General features: G+C 36.0%; 1 protein-coding gene across 1 annotated transcript in view; it reads left to right on the forward strand.

Moving 5' to 3' along the window:
- The window catches only part of LOC131694082 (fringe glycosyltransferase), a 452,643-nt gene that overhangs the window by 205,104 nt on the left and 227,017 nt on the right, over positions 1 to 20,522 (forward strand). The window contains exon 4 of the mRNA XM_058982458.1: positions 10,045 to 10,147. Coding sequence (XP_058838441.1) covers positions 10,045 to 10,147 — 103 coding nt within the window. The remainder of the gene's footprint in view (positions 1 to 10,044; positions 10,148 to 20,522) is intronic.

Genomic DNA, 20,522 nt, shown 5'->3' on the forward strand with positions numbered 1-20,522 from the left:
CTCCATCAACAATAATAGGTTTTTCAAAAGACCCGTAAACTTTCCTGCAACTTTCTCTTTGACATCAAGGCGATATTGTGAAACATTTTAAAGTTACATGAAAACAACCAACATATGATTCAGCTATATAGTTTAATCAACAGACCCTATGGTTGAAATATATTTAAATTAATAATGAAAACCAAATTCAAAAGCAAGAATTCGTCGATGTACGAATTTCTTGTATCAGACAGCATATTGTCTATTGCCTTAGTTTTGGAACTGTTTTCGCTAAAGAAATTTTCAAAATTACATTCAGTTTCAAGTGACTATCTCAAGTCACCAGAATTAAAACATTTATGCAAAAAGTTTTAAGCCCCTCCCGAAACAAAATCCTGGCTATGGGTCTGATACATCACGAATATCACGCTTACCGGTTGCAACTCGCCTACTATTCTCGCTGATGATCCTAGAATTCCCAGAAGCTTCTCACTTTCCGTACGCACACACACTCCGCAACCATTGGGCCATAAAAACTGAGAGTTGAACGAAGACAATCAAATCTAATTAAGCCGGGCCAGGGAGGGGGAAGGGCTGTGCGCAGATCCAGAAGCCCTCCGAGCAGGGCCGAAAATCCCAATCTAAATAAATTTCAGCTTGTTAGCGAATTCTGATCCGAATACCTCCTAATGATGTGAAATTCTTCAAATGGTCTGGTGTTATTTTTTTTGTTAGTTTTTGCGTTTTTTTGGAGGTGGTTGATTTTGGTCAACCATCTCGAGAGCCGGGATTTACACGTGACGATTCGCAACCGCGAAAGTGGTCCCAAGCCGATGGGATGGGTTATAAATATGTGAACCTGTTTGGTCCGGGCGTCCTTTTCGATCCGCTTTTATCCCCTGTCGCCGGTCGTCCGTTTCGATTATTTATTTACATTTTTGGAGTCGTTTTTCGTCGTAAAATATTTGCGCGATCCACGCGAATGATCTGCTGTTTTGCGATCGGCTGGAATCATGTTTTGTTTTTCTAGAACTGCAATCCCTGCGATGGGTGCGATCTGTTTTGACATCAAAAGATGGGTCTGTCGGGGGACCTGGCTGACTGACTGACTGACTGACCGCCTGGAGGATCGGATTAGAATCATAAAAAAGTCAACGACAATAGGCTAAAGCTCTTGATTGATGATCAACCGAATCGATGGCAGAAGAGTGGGGACAGGCATTTCGCACACATTCACTTTGAGCCGCGACTGTGATCAGCAATTTGAACAATTTTATAATGATGTAGTTTGAATGTTTGTACCGGACCGATCGGTCACTAATGAAGCAACATTTTTCAATTCCTTTCGGCTTCCCGAATAGCACTTGCCCGTTGGAGGCGGGATGGAAGCGCGAATGTTATCCGTAACGAATGAACTGTTTGTTGTTTTTTTCTGCTTAATCAAAGATCCCTCGGTTCCCGAGTTGCAAATTTCCGAAACCGTTACTTGCTGATAAACATTCATATGCGAGATCGGCAATTAAAAATTAAATCATTAATTGCTGCTATTATGAGTTTATGCCGATGATGATTATCAAAGGATACCGACGTGGCGGATCATCCAATAAAAATCTGTAACATGCCGTCTCTCTCTCTCCGCACAAGTCTAACCCGATCGCAGGTGTGAACGGAGAAAGAAATGTATTATCAAAGCGCCTCTTTTCGGGCGTTTGGTAATAAATTACAAGCTGTCAATATGTCCGTAGCCCTGGCGCATTTCTTCCCGGTGCGAATTGAATCCGGAATGATCAAGCTTAGCCGCGGAACTGTAGATAGCATCGTGAATGTGAAACACTCTCAGATTCAGAGCTAATTGATGGCGCTTTCAATGAGCCGAAGATAGTTCCGCGAGGGTCATTGGACTGTGGAGGGAAAGTGTGGATAGGACGACATGATTTATGAAACACTAAGTAGTCTTTGAAAACTATCAAATGTGCAAAATCCAAATAAACATGGCAAGTCAGTAGAGCGGATGTATTTAAGTATCTGATTTTAAGGTTTATTGTAGTAAAATATAATTTGATCCTATATGAGATAGTAATATAAATAAAATATAGAAATGAATGAAATGAAAAATGGACGAAACTAACAAAATAAAATGCAGAAAATGTAAAAAAAATGATTACAAAAATAGTAGAATTAATAGCATAAATAAAATTAATAAAATAAATAAAGGTGAATTGAAAAATAAAACAAATGAAATGAATGAAAAAATAAAATCAATCAATGGAAACATGTATAAAACGAATAACATGAATAAAAATAATTTTAGAATTAGAAAAAGTAAAATGCATCAAATCAATTAAATTAAAAATAGAATAAACCACTAGAATACAGCTCATTAAATTATGAAAACGAATGAATAAAACAAATAAAACCAGTAAATAGATTAAAATGTTTAAAATGAATAAAATAAATGAAATTCATAAAATTAATTAGATACGTAAAACTAATAAAACAAACAGAATGGAGAAATAAAGTAAATAAGATTTGTCCTACTGGAGCTAAAATTCTCAGAAGGGCTCCCCGTCACACAGTGATCACCTTCCATACAAAAGTCGGACAAAACCTCAAAAGTGGCCCGAATTTGATGAAAACTTCTCTTAGGGTAATTTTGTGATGCTGAATTCATATTTGTTGTTCATTTTTTGTTTTTTTCATTACCTCAAAATTTTGGCACTTAGCGTGGTTCAAAAATGCAACATTTACGAATATAAAGTGCACTATTTCCGAAAATTCATTTTCAAAAAATTAGGAGCGGTGAATTTTTTAACAGAATACACATTTTTTCAATTGTTGATAATGATAAGACGAATCTATAAATTATATTGCGAACCCTGGGTAGTCAAAGGCTACCATGCGTCTCCTTCAGACCTATCATTAAAAATCATCTGTTTTCATACCTCGGGGCAGAAAGGGGCAAAACAAGATATTCATTTCGGAAAGTATACTAATTTTCAAGTATCATGAATAACAAACGATCTTTCCGAACCGTTAAAAAAAAGTACAGCCACTTTGAACATTATAACTTTAAATTATTGCACGATTTATTGTTTGTTTTTCAGGTCTGAGCGAGAAGAAAGGCTTATATCGACTAAATCGAATGGTAGTTATAAGTCCAGTGAATAACCTTTCAAATAAAATCAGTTTGACCCCAATCGGAATCTTAACTAAAAAGATATATTCATTTGAATAACTTTGGTTTGAAAATAGTTTTCCTCAGAATTCATCATCTATTTCACCTTTGAAATTCTGTAAAAAATCGAACTCTCGTCCTCAGGACTTAATATTTTGAGAAGACTCTATTCAACCTGTTAATAAACAGAGAAAAATGTTAAATTATGAAAAATCTAAAATAAAATTTTGAGGTTTTGTCCGGCTAAGCGACACTGTGCGCCAGAATCATTCACCACAATTGCAGACGAGTCAGGTAAAGTCGCCTACTAAAACACTGCTTAAGGTTATGACCCTGAATGTGATATCCATTTGCACGGTGCGATATGTGCTGGCGTAGGGACTTCGCGATCGCGTGTATCATAGCGAAGAGCTCGAGCGTTTGTACGTTAACGTGTTCGATCGCGTGTGCGTCGCGTATGTTAACTTGTACGTAGCTTCGCGTGTACAAATTCGATTTTGTAACCGTGTGCCCATCGACATATTCGCATGCGTTCTTGGATTTTCTGATATTTAGTTTTCCGTATACGGTTCACATTCTGACAGGGAGTGAGTTACCCCTTATCACTAGAATTCCCGGTCATACCGAGTAAATTAAAAGCCACCCCACAACTGGTTTAATTCCACCCGACTGCATGGGGTTTTGATATTGTTTTGAATGGTATCAACCCATTAAAACACCATCATCATGGTCCGGTATATCACATATAAAAATCATATTTTGGTGCAAAAATGGGTTATTGAGATCATTTTCTGGTGTTTTGATGGGTTGAGAAACTTTCAACGGACCATGATTATGATCTTTTTAAAGGGTTGTATGATGTCTGAACCCATGAGAATTGTCATGTCGGATGTCGCCATGGAAGTTGTTGTCCAGTGGATATGAGAACTTTCTTTTTTAATTGGCTTAATTGAAGTCATGGACCTAGACTTCTGGTATGGAGGGTAGAGAATTCCGGAAGTGACCGATTCATTATCGCGCGAGCGCAGGAGATTGTGGGTTTCCGCTTGAGACCGTGTTTGAATGTTTATAAGTGCTGAGACGTTCATATTATCACCGGGATGTTATCATGTCTGCGGGAACGCTGGTGTAAATTGCGTGGATGATCGCGAAGGGCTCAGGCATTTGTATGTTTATCGCGTGTATGTAAATTCGCGAGTATAAATTCGGTTTTTTGACGCCATGGACGACGGTTTATTTAGTAGATATGAGCGTCATCTTTTTATTTGGTCCACCTGAAGGCATTGGACTTATGCCATTAGGGCCGAGGATAGGGACTTCCGGACGATTCATGATCGCGTGAACACGGGCGTTTGGAGGCTGACTTCCGAGACCGCGTTTGTGAATTTTCAAGTGCTAAACCGTTCACTTAGTCTTCTGAGACCGCGTTTGAATGCTTATAAGAGTTGAAACGTTCATATTATCTCCGGGGTGTTACCCTATTCCCGAGATCGTGGGCGTATGTATCGCGAAAGACTCGAGCGTTTGTATGTTGACGTTTTTGTCGCGTGTGCGTGAATGATGGCGAGATCACGGGCGTTTGCGTTTGTGACCAGGTTTGTGTTATCGCGAAGGCCACGTTTTTACGTTTGGAATGAGAAAGATTGTGAGTGTATATGAGAGGATAAGCAATTTTTTTGTGTTAGTGAGTGTAAGCATGGATTTAATTTGAGATATAGCAATAAAAGAAAAAATAACAGCGGAATAAAGAAAAGGGCAAATAAACTAAGTAGAAGCGAAATTGATTGATAATATTTTGGTACACTTGAATAGTGGAAAAGCAAACTACAAAAAAGGACTACTGAAGTAGAAGAAGAGAATTCATGTAACATGCAATTAAACTACTTGAATGTCAGCAAATTATACTTCCGTTAAAAAAATTTCATTCTCTGCTGACCGGGAACGGATAATTCACGTGCGTCGGTAAATTAATTGTTGCTTAATTTATACAATCCGATCTTCCCGAATGAATCGAATCGAATGCACGAATTGAACACCGGTAAAAAGTAATCAACGAATCCCAAGAAGGATTACCCACTATTCTATCATATAAGCCAATGCTGCATCCATTTCCTGGCCCATCTGTCACAAATACTCAGAAGAACACATACACAGATAGACATACGACTAGCACTTAACAATTGTACACAACTGATGAATAAAATGAATAAAATAAATAAAATCAATAAAAGGAACTAAAATGAATAGAATGAATGAAATGAATAAAAGGAGTAAAAGATAACAAAATGAATCAAAGAATAAAATGAATAAAATTAATAAAATGAATAAAATTAATACCATGAATAGAATAAATGAAATGAATAAAAATAATAGAAAAAATAAAAATAATAAAAAGAATAAAAATAATAAAAAGAATAAAATGAATGAAATGAATAAAATCGATGAAATGAACAAAATGAATAAAATGAACAGAATGAATAAAATGAATCAAATATATAAAATGAACAGAATGAATTAAGTGAATAAAAAATGAATGAAATTAATAAAATGAAAAAAAAAATAATAAAATTAGTAAAATAATAAAATTCATGAAATAAAAAATAATAAGCCGTAAAATGAATAGAAAGAATAGAATAAATAGGATGAACAGAAAAAATAGAATGAATATTATGAACATTGTAAATAGAACGAATACAATGAATAAAGACTATTTTAAAAATGAAAAACTGAATCAAACAAAGAGAATAAAAATAAATGAAAATTGAATGAAAAATGAGTGAAAAAAATTTAATTAAAAATGAAATTTTTTTAAAAAGTAAGGGTAGAAAATTGGCTAAAAATAAACGAAAAATTAATTTAAAAAATTAATAAAAGCTGAATAAAAATGAATAGAAAATAAACCCGAATGAATCGAATCGAATGCACGAATTGAACACCGGCAAAAAGTAATCAACGAATCCCAAGAAGGAGTACCCACTATTCTATCATATACACCAGTGCTGCATCCATTCTCTGAACCGTCTGTCACAAATACTCAGAAGAACACATACACAGATAGACATACGACTAGCACTTAACAATTGTACACTACCACTAAAAATAACAGTTATTTAAAAAAAATTAAATGAATAAAAAGAAAAAAATGAATAAAATGAATAAAATAAATAAAATGAATAAAAGGAACTAAATGAATAGAATGAATAAAATGAATAGAATTAATAAATTGAATAAAATAAAAAAAATTAATAAAATTAATAAATTAATGAAATGAATAAAATGAATAAAATTAATAAAATGAATAAAACGAAATAAAATAAAAAAAATGAATAAAATGAATAAATTAAATAAAATGAATAGAATGAATAAAATGATTAAAATGAATATGAATAAAATGAATAAAATAAATAAAATGAATAAAAGGAAATAAAATGAATAAAATGAATGGAATGAATAAAAAGAATAAAAAGAATAAAAAAATAAAAAGAATAAAAGAAATAAAAAGAATAAAATGAATTAAATGAATAATAGGATTAATTAGAATAAAAATCATAAAAAGAATAAAAGGAATGAAATGAATAAAATCGATGAAATGAACAAAATGAATAAAAGGAATCAAATAAATAAAATGAACAGAATGAATTAAATGAATAAAAATGAATAAACTTAAAAAATACTGCAACAAATAAAATAATAAAATTAGTAAAATAATGAAATTGATGAAATTAAAATAAATAAGCCATAAAATGAATAGAAAGAATAGAAAGAATAGAATAAATAGGATGAACAGAAAAAATAGAATGAATATTATGAGCATTTTGAATAGAATGAATACAATGAATAAAGACTATATTAAAAATTAAAAAAACTGAATCAAACAAAGGGAATAAAAATGAATGAAAATTGAATAAAAAATAAAATTAATTAAAATTAAAATTAAAAAAATTAATAAAAGCTGAATAAAAATGAATAGAAAATAAACCAAAGTTGAATAATGAATAAAATATTAATAAAAAGTGAATAAAAACTGAAAATAAATAAAAGATGAACCAAATGAACTGAATGAACGAAATGAACAAAAAGAACTAAGTGAATAAAATTAATGAATTGAATATAATGGGTAATATTAATAATATGTATAAAATGAATCAAAAATGTGATTAAAAAATGAAACAAATTAATAAAAAAAATATTAAAATTGAATGAAAGATGAGTAAAATATGTATAAAAATTGAATGGAAAATGAATTAAAAATGAATAAAAAGCAAATAAAAATATATAAAAAAGTTAATAAAACATGAATTGGAAATAAATAAAATAAGGGTAAAAAATAAATATTAAAAGCGAATAAAAATGAATTTAAAATGAGTATTAAATTTATGCAAAATGAATAAAAATTAATGCAAAACGAATATAAAATAAATACAAAATAAATAGGACTGGCCATAACATGAAAATATTTTTTTTCTGCAAAATTCAAACCCTTTTGAGCGACGATCTTAACAGGATTAATAAAATCAATGAAAAATAAAAAATATCTTTCGAATGAAAAATGTGTGAAAAATGAATAGAAATTGAGTAAAAAATTGATGCAAAATAAATAAAAGATAAATAGAAAACGATGAAAAAATAGTACAATTATTCATAAAAAAATTGGAATTGAATGAAAACTGACCCATTTCTTTGGTGAAAAATAAAAACAAAGCATAATAATGAATAAAAAAATCAATAAAAGCGAAAAAAATGAATAAAAATGAGCAGAAAATCAATACAAAATGAATAATTTTTTTTATAAATTAATAAAACATATCAAATAATGAATAAAAGAGGGGATAAGAAATAATTAAATTTCATATAAAACGAAGCAAAAAAACAAATAAAAATGAATAAAAAGTATAATGAAAATAAGTAAGATATGTATAAATAATTACCAAAAATATAAAAAAAAGAAAAAATTACGGGCGAATGACCACCTGGTTAAAGCCCTCAATAAACAATTACAATTACAATTAAAAAAGTGAATGAAAAGAGTATTAAAAATGGATAAAAATAATAAAAAATTTATGCAAAATGAAGAAAAAATGAAAATAAGATGATGAAAAATGATTAAACAATGAATTAAAATGAACAAAATGAACGAATTGAACAAATAAGTTCAAAAAAATAAAATCAATGAAATTAATAAATTGAACTGATTACGGCATACTGGTCATGGCGAACGTCAACGAATGAGACACGGAAAGTGAATTGAACGGCAACTTTGGACAGTTGTGCTGTTCTGCTACCTGAGTGACACCGTGACTTGTAAATGTGAGCGGGCCAACAACGCACAGTGTTTTTTTTCGCCAAAAATCGTTCGAAGAATTAGGCGAAAACGGTAAAGCGTACAGCAATGATGTCTTCCAGGTTGTTTTATGATGATCAAAGGTCTTCATTTTAGTAATCTAGTTATAGTGATTAATGCCTCTTGAAGTGAGATATTTGTTGTAATTTTAATTTTAATCCAGATGAAATCTTTAAAAATGTTAATGAACTTGTTTTTGCGATCTTAAGACCAAAAATCTCCATTTACACTCGAAGTTATTGACCGTAGCTTTCGAATAGCCCCTTACATTCTATTTTAGAACATAACTTCTTAAATTTGGTCGATAAAGCTTCAGCATGTTCCGGAAAATTATTCGTTTTGTAAAGATTCGTATCTTTCTAGATTAGATCATTGATCTTGTGGCTTAGAATTTATATTGAAAGTTTTAAAAGTAATAATTTTTGAACGGGTAAAATTAATTCATTGGATAATTTGAAGTGCTACATCATTCCTTTAAAACTCAAGGGATTTCACTTGTCTCTCGTTGTCATCAGTAGAATTATAAATGTTTTGAAAAAAACTATTGTTTTTTGGAAAAATGCCCAATATCTTCGAAAATACTAGAGATAGGACAAATTATGCGTAATAAAAATGTGTATTTTAATATTTGGAGGAACTTCAATTGAATATATAAAACTCGTAGAAATAATAATTGAAAAGATACCTAAAAATATTTTTGGGGCTCACCCAAACATAACGAGCCATAACTGCTAAAGTATTTAAAGAAGATATTTAGTGTATTTAACAAAGATATTCGCGAAAGCAATTTCAACAACTTTTTCAAATACGTCAGATCATTGCTACTACCAAACAAAAAAAAATTAATTGAAGAATTTCACTTTTAGGAGGATTAATCAATAAATATTAGCATCTCCCCTATCAATTGATAACTTACTATACGATCTAAAATTCACACTCAACGTCATTATCGTTCATAACACGAGTTTGTCTACATCTCAGTGATCAGTGAAATTAAACACGACCACCACCAAGCTGGACCAACCGATCGAACCCTCCGATACGTCCAAGGGCATCGCGGGGAAATATCACACAATAATCGACCAAATATTCTTCCGTCCCTCTTTCCTACCGGCGTTCGGTTTTTCACAGCTTTTATTACACCACCACCGTTAATTAGCGTCAACCGGGTTCGCCGGTGGCTGGTAGCTTTTTTTTTCAGCGGCGCAACGGAACGCATCCCAACCATCAACGCATCATGATGATCCCGTGGGCCATGGTATCTTATATATGAAAATATTTGGAACATTTTGATTAGCTTATTTCATTTTCCCTCCCCATTCGGTGCGGTTGCTACTTTTTCCTTTTGTTTCGTTGAAAAGCGAAATTACAGCATAAATAACAACTTCGATCAACGCTCCGCGGCGATGGCCTGCAACAATCCGCCCAAGTGATCTTGTTTCCTTCTGAAATTCACCTTTCAAATTTTCCCCTCCCGTCACCGCCTCCTTCGACTTGTAACTGATTTTTTTTTTCATTTTTCGTTTGTTTTGTTTCTTCCAACTTTCAGATGGTCACATGGTCAACACCAACTGCTCGCAGGGACACTTTCGTAAGGCGCTCTGCTGCAAGATGGGCAAGGAGTACGAGTTCTTTCTCGACAGTGCCAAAAGGTAAGAGTTTGACCGTTTTTTTTATTTGGTGCATTTATAACGAGATCATTTAGATTGCGATTCCCCCATCAACCGAATCGACCTCGACTGTGGGAAATTCTGATTTGCTAACGAGAAGCCCGAGAACACGTTTGCTAATTTTTGTTTATAACAAGATGGTAAAGTTGACAGTGACAGATTTACTTACCACATTCCGCATTTTACGGCCGTTCACCACGGCCAAACGCAAACTGTATTGCTGTCCATTCGCTTTCGCCAATATTACCTCCGCCTTCGGTTCGAGCGAAAAAAATATATAACCGAAGCCGTTTGCCACGTATGTTCAATTAAGACGCTAGCGGAAGCCGCAATAATCTCATATTTTCCGTGGATCCAGAAACCGTCCGACGGAGCCATAAATTCTAATTACTCCCGTAAGTGAAAGACCTTGCCATTAATTGAAGCCCTCCCGTTCCCGGCCTCGCAAAGAGAGAAAAAAAACTTGAACTAATCTGTTTCAATCAACTCGGTCTGCCGCCCACACCACCGCTGTGACACCTCAGCAGTACCGACCCAAGACGCAAGTTTTTAATTAACCCCGCAGTTCGGAAGCACTCCAGTTTTTCACCAATCGCGTTGTAACTCTTTGTAAGCGAAATTATCATAAAAAATAGGTTGAAAACAATCTTGTGAAAAATGTACCATCATTACTCTCGCCTTTCGCCTTCTCGCTGCTGCTGCTGCAGCATCCATCTGCGAGCGGGCGCAGATTTGCATAAAACTACCATCGGTTGGCGCGTAAAGTTACACGTCCTGTCCGCCGGTACGCCAGCTCCAGCTACCGGTTGTTTGTTCAAATACTTTATTATTCCTCAGATTGGATTTAATTAAATCGGTTTCGTATGTATGCCCGGGCAGTAACTGCAACTTTTTATTGCCGGCTACGTCCGAGCAAAAGTGTATCGATCTGCTCCGGTCCCCGTCAGCAACTACGACCCCCCCTCCCCTTCGAACTGCTCGTTCTTCCAACTCCAGTTAAAGAGATTTTAAGAAAAATATTTTCATTTCGATATCTAGACATTTATGGATATTACCTACTCTCTGCTCCGGTTTGTAGCAGCAGCAACCAGCGAGGTCATAAAAGTGTTGCAGCCTGAGCTGTGAGATCATCGACCACTGAGCGCTAACGCCAAAGTGCAACCAAAGTATTGCACAGTGCGCGCGGTGGCCGCGGCGCGTTGGGCGCGAAATGTAACCGAGACTTTCTAATGCGAAAATTTACGGCGGTAGGTGTGCTTTTGCAGGCGCGGCGGTGCAATGGATTTTATTTTATTTTTTCGTCTGATGGAGAAGCGGTTTGGCAGTTTTATTGGTTTTCTACAATCAGGGTAAAGGATTCAAAGTGGTTCCATTAAGTGATAGCCACATCAATCGAGTCCGTAAATTTTTATCGCCAGTCTGATCGAAATCAATAAGGTCCTAGGGTATTTACTGGTTACCATTTGTAATATAAGGTTCAACGAGGATCGGTCCAATCTTGAATCTTATTTTGAAACTCTGTTTACTGTGTTTATCGTACACCGCAGCAAGCGTAGCGCAAATCGTTCACCACGATTAGGCACACAGTTCGCATGGTGTACAGATTTTTTCGTCAGGGTTGGTCTGGATCCTAGTCATAGTAAGCCTTGTACCATATAGAGTAAGGACCACAGCCTCCTACTCACACAGTCAGTCACTTTTTGAGACAACGGGACCAATTCTAGGGCGCTTTCCGGAACCGTAATCTCGATGACATGCCTGATCGGAATGCTATCAGTGAAATTGTCCAATGTGTATTACGATCAAAAACTGATCAACTTTACGCATTTTTTCATTAAGTATTAAAGACAACCTGCACAGTGCACAGCCCTCATTTTAAAGATGTTTGTGTGTAGCATCATCCCTACTGTTTAATTTTGACATTTGCCCTTCAAATGAGAAACGGAGAAAATCCGAACTACTCGGACGGCAAGTTGGCGAAATTGTTGAGTGTGGCCCCATCACAACTGTCATCAACGCAAATAAAATGTTCGGAAAACATTTGTCAACAGCCAGGAATTATTTTCTCTTATTAAAAAAAAATATTTCAGCATTGTAACCTCCTAGTTTTAAAATATCCAAAATGTAAAAACAAAAGAATTTGGCACCGCCAAGCTAACGCATTTGTGCCTATCAAATAAACGAAATGAATAAAAAAACAGCCAGGAAGACTGGAATGAGGGGAGATCGAAAGCCAGAAGCCGTAAACGACGAAAAGAGTGTTTCAAGCGAAACCTCAACATCTCTATCCGAATATCTCTAGCAAACAGGAAGTGTTGTTTACCCTGCATCGAGTTAAAGATCGAACCGGACTGTGGACTTACAAGAAGGTGGTTTTTTTTATTCATTTCGTTTATTTGATAGGCACAAATGCGTTAGCTTAGCGGTGCCAAATTCTTCTGTTTTTGCATTTTGGATATTTTAAAACTAGGAGGTTACAATGTTGAAATATTTTTTTAAAAAGAGAAAAATTTTACAGCTATCTTAAGACTAGAAATAAGATTCTATATACAAGAGAGGGGGCAAAAGATTTTTTTTTGAAAAATTTTAAAACAAGGAATTCAATAGTAATAGTTTTTTGGGAAATATTTGCAGTTATCTTAAAACTAACAATATAGTTTAATACACAAAAGGGGGAACAAATATTTATGAGAAAATTCACAGGTTTTTAAAACTAGGGATACAATTCTATTTACAAGATGGGGGACAATAGTTTTAACAAAGAGGTCAAATTACAACTATCTTAAAACTAGGAATACAGAATATAAATTTGAACTTTTTTAGCGGAGACTTATGCTTGGTCAAGATATTCAGAGGGGGGATTATTTCCAAAATCGGTGTAGAAGCAGTTGTATCAAGGACAGGGGAGAGAAGGCGTAGATGGTGACCGGAAGAGAAGAGAAAAACTTGCAACTTTCGAGCAAACGGGAGATCAGCGAAACAAATTTGCGCCTCAGTCTAGTAGGTCGGATTGGCGGATGGTATTCTTCGGACCCGCGGGGAATCCTTCAAAAGTCATCGGACCTCGAGTCGCTCTCGCTTCAGTTTCCTTCAATGCAGGCGTAGTGGTAAGGGCGACGGCGGTTACATAGTGACACTCTGGAGCTGATCGGTTCCACAAGGCAGGAGGAAATTTCTAAAAACGAGAAATTAAAGAGAGGGGCTAAATTGGGATATTTATTGTTTTTATGAAAGTATAACTAAGGGACATATAGGGGAAATCACGATTTGCCAGCATATCTCGGACTGGGACATTGGGTGGTCTACCTTGGGCCCGAAGGGATTCCTTTAACTGAGACCTGGCGTCCAAGTACCCGGCGCATACCCAGATAACGTGCTCGATGTCGTGATAGCCCTCGTCACAAGCGCACAGACTACTCTCCGCAAGCCCAATACGACGCAAATGCGCATCCAAGGTGTAGTGGTTGGACATAAGTCGGGACATTACACGAATAAAATCCCGACCCACATCCATCCCCCTGAACCAAGGCTTCGTTGATACCTTTGGGATAATGGAATGTAGCCATCGTCCAAGTTCACCATTGCTCCAAGAGGTTTGCCAACTTTTGAGTGTGCTTTGACGACAAATACTAAAAAATTCGTTGAAGCAGATTGGTCTTTCGTATATGTCACCATTTAATGCCCGGGATAGAACAATGAGAGGGGACCCAAACAAAGGTAATCTGATAAGATTTTTCAGATAACGTACACAAGGACTCCCGTATCTTCCCCAGGAAATATGGGAATTGCTTTTTGGGCTTCATCGCACGAAGAGCCTCGATAGAGCTGAGGCTGTCCGAAATGATGAAATAGTGATCTGTGGGCAGAGTATCGATGAACATGAGTACTTTTATTACGAGATTATTGGTACGTGTTGCCAGATTGTGCAGTTGTACTTCGATTAAATCATCATCCATATACACAACGACTCTGTTTGAGTGATCGTCTTGAAAATGATCAGTACATTATGTTTGATATAGTCAAGTCGATCGTCAATCATCGCTTCTTAATAGGTAGGTAGAAGCAACGATATTTTCCTTCTACAGAGTATACAAAGCGACACTCTGTGAGATACACTTGTGTGTCGTCTGGTAGCAATGGTGCCATTTGACTTATGTTTTGAGTGAGATCAGATGGTAGACTGAAGTTTCGACATTCGGCAACACTAGCAGCACTGTCAGCGAATATACCACGGTGAATATGAAGTTAAGTGTCCTTAAAATAATTTAACCAATAACTAATGGATTTTACAATGTCCCTCAAGAAAGATTTCAGATTTAAAAAATGAACAATTTCACATTGACAAAATATAATAGAAGTTGTATAGTATTTCACTGACAAGATAAGTAGGCACTATGCTATATTTCACCCTAAGGAGGAAAATTTGGTAAAAACCAAAATTTCTCACTAGGGTGAAAATTTGTTGGTAAAAACCAGTCTTTGTACAGGAGGGCACAAATCCTTATTTCATACTATGTTGCGTTTCGGCTTCGCCTCTTCAGAAACCGACACTAACGTATTGTCGGAATAGATTAGCGCCGGCTTGACGCAAATCCCTTAAAACTAAAACACACTATGTGTTTCAATCAAACGACTGATCAAACGTGATGTCCCGTTCGAGCAGAAGTTCTGTTTATGCCGATGAGACACAAGTGAAGCCGAAACTTGTCTTGGCTTAGCAGGCCTATGCGAAAGCACTATGCTATATTTCACCCTAAGGAGGAAAATTTGGTAAAAACCAAAATTTCTCACTAGGGTGAAAATTTGTTGGTAAAAACCAGTCTTTGTACAGGAGGGCACAAATCCTTATTTCATACTATGTTGCGTTTCGGCTTCGCCTCTTCAGAAACCGACACTAACGTATTGTCGGAATAGATTAGCGCCGGCGCTAATCTATTCCGACAATACGTTAGTGTCGGTTTCTGAAGAGGCGAAGCCGAAACGCAACATAGTATGAAATAAGGATTTGTGCCCTCCTGTACAAAGACTGGTTTTTACCAACAAATTTTCACCCTAGTGAGAAATTTTGGTTTTTACCAAATTTTCCTCCTTAGGGTGTAATATAGCATAGTGCTTTCGCATAGGCCTGCTAAGCCAAGACAAGTTTCGGCTTCACTTGTGTCTCATCGGCATAAACAGAACTTCTGCTCGAACGGGACATCACGTTTGATCAGTCGTTTGATTGAAACACATAGTGTGTTTTAGTTTTAAGGGATTTGCGTCAAGCCGGCGCTAATCTATTCCGACAATACGTTAGTGTCGGTTTCTGAAGAGGCGAAGCCGAAACGCAACATAGTATGAAGATAAGTAGGACTTTTGCTTTAATAGAATCAAGTTCATTCGTGAATTAGGAGAATCAGTAAAAGTATTGCTAAGCTTACTATTTCTTCTGCTATAGATAATTACATAAGAAGCTTTGCTGACTTGACAAGGCAGTCTCGGTTGAAAATTTTTTACAATAATTCCCCTTGCAGACTCTCAGGATTATTATTTACTCGCACAAAGTGCACAGAGGGCGAAACGCAGCGATGAAAAATTGAGCAGAATTTACACACCGGTCGGAAAAATTTCAATTGATTTAATTCAATTTCGAAAAACAATAATTAGAAAAAAAAATGCGGGAAATTGATATTTCTCAGCAAATTTCGGGTAAAGCCATCAATATGGAGCATTAACAGTGCACTAACGTTTTGTGAAATTTTAAATATAAATTCATCGCCAATTTGTCTGTAATACCATCATTGCAATGTTCGAAGGCGACAGACGGAGCATTTTCGCGGGGGACTTTGTAAAGTCAGTTAACGCTAGATGTTTCAAGGCGACGGACGGATTGACTATTCTTCCGGGAAACAGTAAGTTCAGAGTGGTTTACTAAGCAGACGATTGATTGGGGAAAATCTGTGATCCGAGAGCACATCAGATATGGTCCGATAGAGTTCAATGTGTCTGATTTTGAAGGAAAAACCAGAGCCTTTGATGGTAAATCATATTCGCCATCCGGGAAGATGCAGGTCTGATGTGCTCTCGGATCACAGATTTTCCACCAAGCATCCCGAAAGTTTGCCCAGATATTCTCAGATTGGTAATCATTAAATAATATTTTATGAAGGACTACCGCGCCTACATGTCTGCCTGCGAAGTTGAGATTGACGGTGTGATTACCGTTTCGAGCTTTTCATGTGTGGATCTACTGAAGCGTGGGATTGGCTGGTTCATGCTCCAGTGAGCGATGATTTTGAATGGTAACCGCACAGGGCGGAGCAAGAGGCAATACAATATGTTCCTACACAGTCGTATCGGGTGACCTTTAGTGGAACTACTTTGCCTATTTACATCTTGTTCGACAAGACTGTGCCTACTGTGGGGAAAGACGACATCATCTATCACCCTGCCTCGCGTACAAAAATCGCTCGGATAATTTGAAGCGTTCGTTTGCCCAAAAACCTGGCCAAAAGTCGAACATTGCACTTACTTTGGGTTCTAGTACATATATTGTCCTTCAGATGGTGCTGCCGCATGCTATTATAAGTGAAGCGCTCCAAAATATCCATATTTGAACTGTTGGCATATCCAAACAGTTTAAACCATCGCGTTTCGCTGATACTTTTTTATCGAGCGCTCGAAATATCAGTATTATTCAAGTGTAACTGGATTTTGATAAAACTGCCGGTTTCGAATTTGGAATAATGGAAAGTTATGCTGACGGTATGTACTTTTATTATCTGTATTGATGTCAAATTCGGTTTTTTATAGAAAATGTCAATAATTTTCGTGCTGTTGAAGCAGACGGTTTCAACACACATTTTTGCTGAATTATTGAAATACTTTTTTTTTATCCACGTATGTCCACTATATTTCAAGGCAATTTATGTTCCTTGGACGATTCTCCATTTGAAATTTGCCCGTTTAAGAGTAAACTTTGATTAAGTGGAGACGGAAACGGATTATAAGATTTTCAGTTTAAAACTCGTACTTTTAATTACTGCTGCCCCCTCGGTTGTCATATCGAGTCGCACAATACTGCATTTTGTTTAGGAAAAATTGTGTAGTTAGTTGTGAAAATTTCATCGAAATGTATAAACATTTCCAAAAGTTATCAAAAGTGGAACGCAAAAGACGTAAATAATTTTGGTCGTTGATATTGAAAACCAACGAGGTCAAAAGACGCGATCGCCAAAGGTTCCAAATTTCAAAAATCGATTACGAATAACATGCTTAACCGTTACCGGGAAACTATGACGTTTGATCATGCAAAGCAAAACAAATCTAAAGGTGGAATATATGACTGGATGCTACGAGCGAAAATCAATAGAGTAGTGCAAAAGAATACTGGGATCTCCGGCCGTGATTTGGCCAAAAAGCTCACTTTGACGTACACTCCAGCTTAGCGAATTTGTTTGTGAGATGGTTGTCAGTCTTAGTGTGTCAGCAAACATGACAACAAAACGTGGTTGCTCCAAGCTATACCAGGAAGCAGTACAAGCGTGTTCTGACCAAGTATAACGCATGAATTTAAATGGACGCTTCATCGCAATAATGGACTTTGGACGAAATCTTGGTCTAACAATCTAAATAAAACTATGAATCTTAGTGAATTTCACTTGTTTTCGTATTTTGTCATATTAATTTTTTAGTTACTACAATTTGCATGCAAACTTGTTGTCAATTTTCACTCCATGTATTTCGTCGCAGAATCGGTTTATTTTCTATAATTTTGAAAAATACTATCTTTCGCTCTTTAAGAAATATGTCCATAGGACAGCAATTGAATAATAATCGTACAGTTGAACTCTCTGTAAGTTTTGTAACTATGTTGTATAATATTTCAAAATACATAGTTTGAAATGACTAATAACATCAATTCTCTACATAGCTACATCATCTAGACACCTAAACATCTTGATGCGTGCAAATCAATTAAACCTATCATTTAACTACACACTATTTAAAATTCGATACATTATAAACGTCATTGGCATACACTGGAACCATTGAAACCATTCATTCGAGAAAATTTACTTATATTTAGATTAAAATGTCGGCCATTTTGTATCCGCCATTTTGAATTTTGAAAATTTGACATCAAAATCGTAATCTGAGCCCAAAAAAAAACCGTGGTATGTACCTTTGCAGGTCAATCAAAACCATTTTCGACTTTTGGCCAGGTTTTTTGGGAAATCCGCCACTGTGCGTTCCCTTGAAAGACGCTTTAAGCGTCCTTTTTCAGAAATACTAAAGAGAGTTACACCATTCTCCAACACCAATCATTATGCCCTCTTGGCTAAGGAATAGTTCAACTCTGAAGATCCGCTTGGGATCAGAATGGGCCTAACAGGACCATTACTTGTTGTAATGATACTCTGAATATACGGAGTATTCATGTTCAGAACCGTAGCGTGGTCTTCTGGCGCCTTTGGCGAGGTTCCAGTTGTGTGCCCTTTTGGTGTTTACATTGCATTTGTTTTTCGATTCCACTTTCTAGCAATAAATTAATATGTACATGGAAATGGCACACTTATCCTGACTAATACAACAGTACAACAGAAAATGAATAACATTGCACTGACACAAATTGGAGGCTGGATGTTGTTGGAACGAATCAAAACTGATGGCTGAAAGGAAATAAAAAATAAGCTGAAACGTAAGCGGTAAACTGTGTTTTTGAATAACTATCAACCTAACATGACAAACAAAAAGCGATAACATTGCTGTCTCTTGACCGTGCATGAATGAACTAGCCTGAAAAAAATCCTATTCTAAAGAGCTGACACAGAAATATTCAGTCGCTCACGAAAGTGCGCCAAAATGCGGTCAGCAATGTAATTTCCTATCTAAAGCAAGCAAATGGTGTTGCTAACGAAAAGTAATGGTTAGTGTGTCTACATTCCCGTCTACAAAGTAAAGATCGACGGCGTGATCACTTTACGAAGACGTCGCCGAAGACATTAACTGCCCATAAAAGCATAAGAGTCCCATATTGAAAAAACAGCAAACCGAGAAAAACGCAGTTCAAGATCTACATTTTCATTAAGCCTTATGGATGGGATAATCATGGTTTGGTATTTTATTTTCTAAAAAAACCTGGTAATCTTATTTGGGCATTGTGATTCATTGGTGATACAGAATAGAATCCAAAAGATAACCCATTTTCGACAAAAATCCATATGGGACCCTTATGCTTTTATGGGCAGTTAAGTCTCGTACTAAATTTGCTTGAAGAGAGATTTCTTTTTTTTTGTGTTGTAACGACATTTAATTAGCAAGGGCCTGGAAGGTGTGCAATATTTTTCAATATTATAAGCCATAATATTCAAGGAAGAGCAAAGAGTTGAAGGAAAAAAAATAGAAAAGCATGGAATAGGGTCAACCTGCGTTATCGAGCTAGTGTGGCTGAGGCTCTTGTGGATTCCTTAGTATTCAAGATAGCCATCAAAACTCGTCACAAAGGTTAAAAATGAAAGAGGCCCAATTATCATCGTAAGCCTCTCCCCAAGCGAGACTCTGTGAGTTGATCCCCTAAGATCATGCGGGGCGCAGGGAGATCCTCAGTTACACCTTTGAGCTGCTGGAAGTCTAACGGAACTCTAGGTGTGATATAAACTGATGCAACGCATAGGTCTCTTTCTTTGATCCGTGTTTGACAGGTTCAGTTCAGTGTCTGTGTAGTTGGGGTGTTAGCTCTGTAAAGGATCCATAATGATCGTCCCTATCTAGTCTAATAATATTGAGGTCACGACAACCCAAAGTATGATCGGGCCATGTTCCCGAAATTGCGAAAATGTTACAATTTGCGTCGTGCAGAACTTGTTTGAATGTGTCTAATTTTGGGATAAGACTCGTACTGGTCCATTGTATAACGATCATGTTCGATGTTTTAGTGATCGAAACTGATTAGTGAAGACAGTGGGGGCCATTTAACAATCACTGATAGTTGGGAGTCAGGTAGAGATAATACTGTAAATTCAGCTGGAATTTTAAAAACATTGAAGATCCATTCTATAATTGTTTTAAAATAAATCAGACCTGTTTCAGTCTTGTTCTTCCACTGTGGTCGAGCTCTGCGGTCTTTCTTTTGGGTTTGAAGATTCGGAAAATTTTTGCGTTGAATTTGGAAACCAGAAGTTGCAAGTTTGTTTGTCGCTAACTTCTTTGAAGTAGATGGCATGATTTGTGCCATCTTTTTTACGTGGAAGTTTCAGAGAGGAGGTAGCACTTCTCGCACCAAGAATGGGTACATAATCGGTTTCCCCTTCAGAGTTACATAAATCATCGTCAAATAAATCCGAAAATGTGTTTTGCAATATATGGGGTCGGATTT

The sequence above is a fragment of the Topomyia yanbarensis genome, chromosome 3, assembly GCF_030247195.1.
Source record: "Topomyia yanbarensis strain Yona2022 chromosome 3, ASM3024719v1, whole genome shotgun sequence".
In the NCBI taxonomy this organism is placed as follows: Eukaryota; Metazoa; Arthropoda; class Insecta; order Diptera; family Culicidae; genus Topomyia; species Topomyia yanbarensis.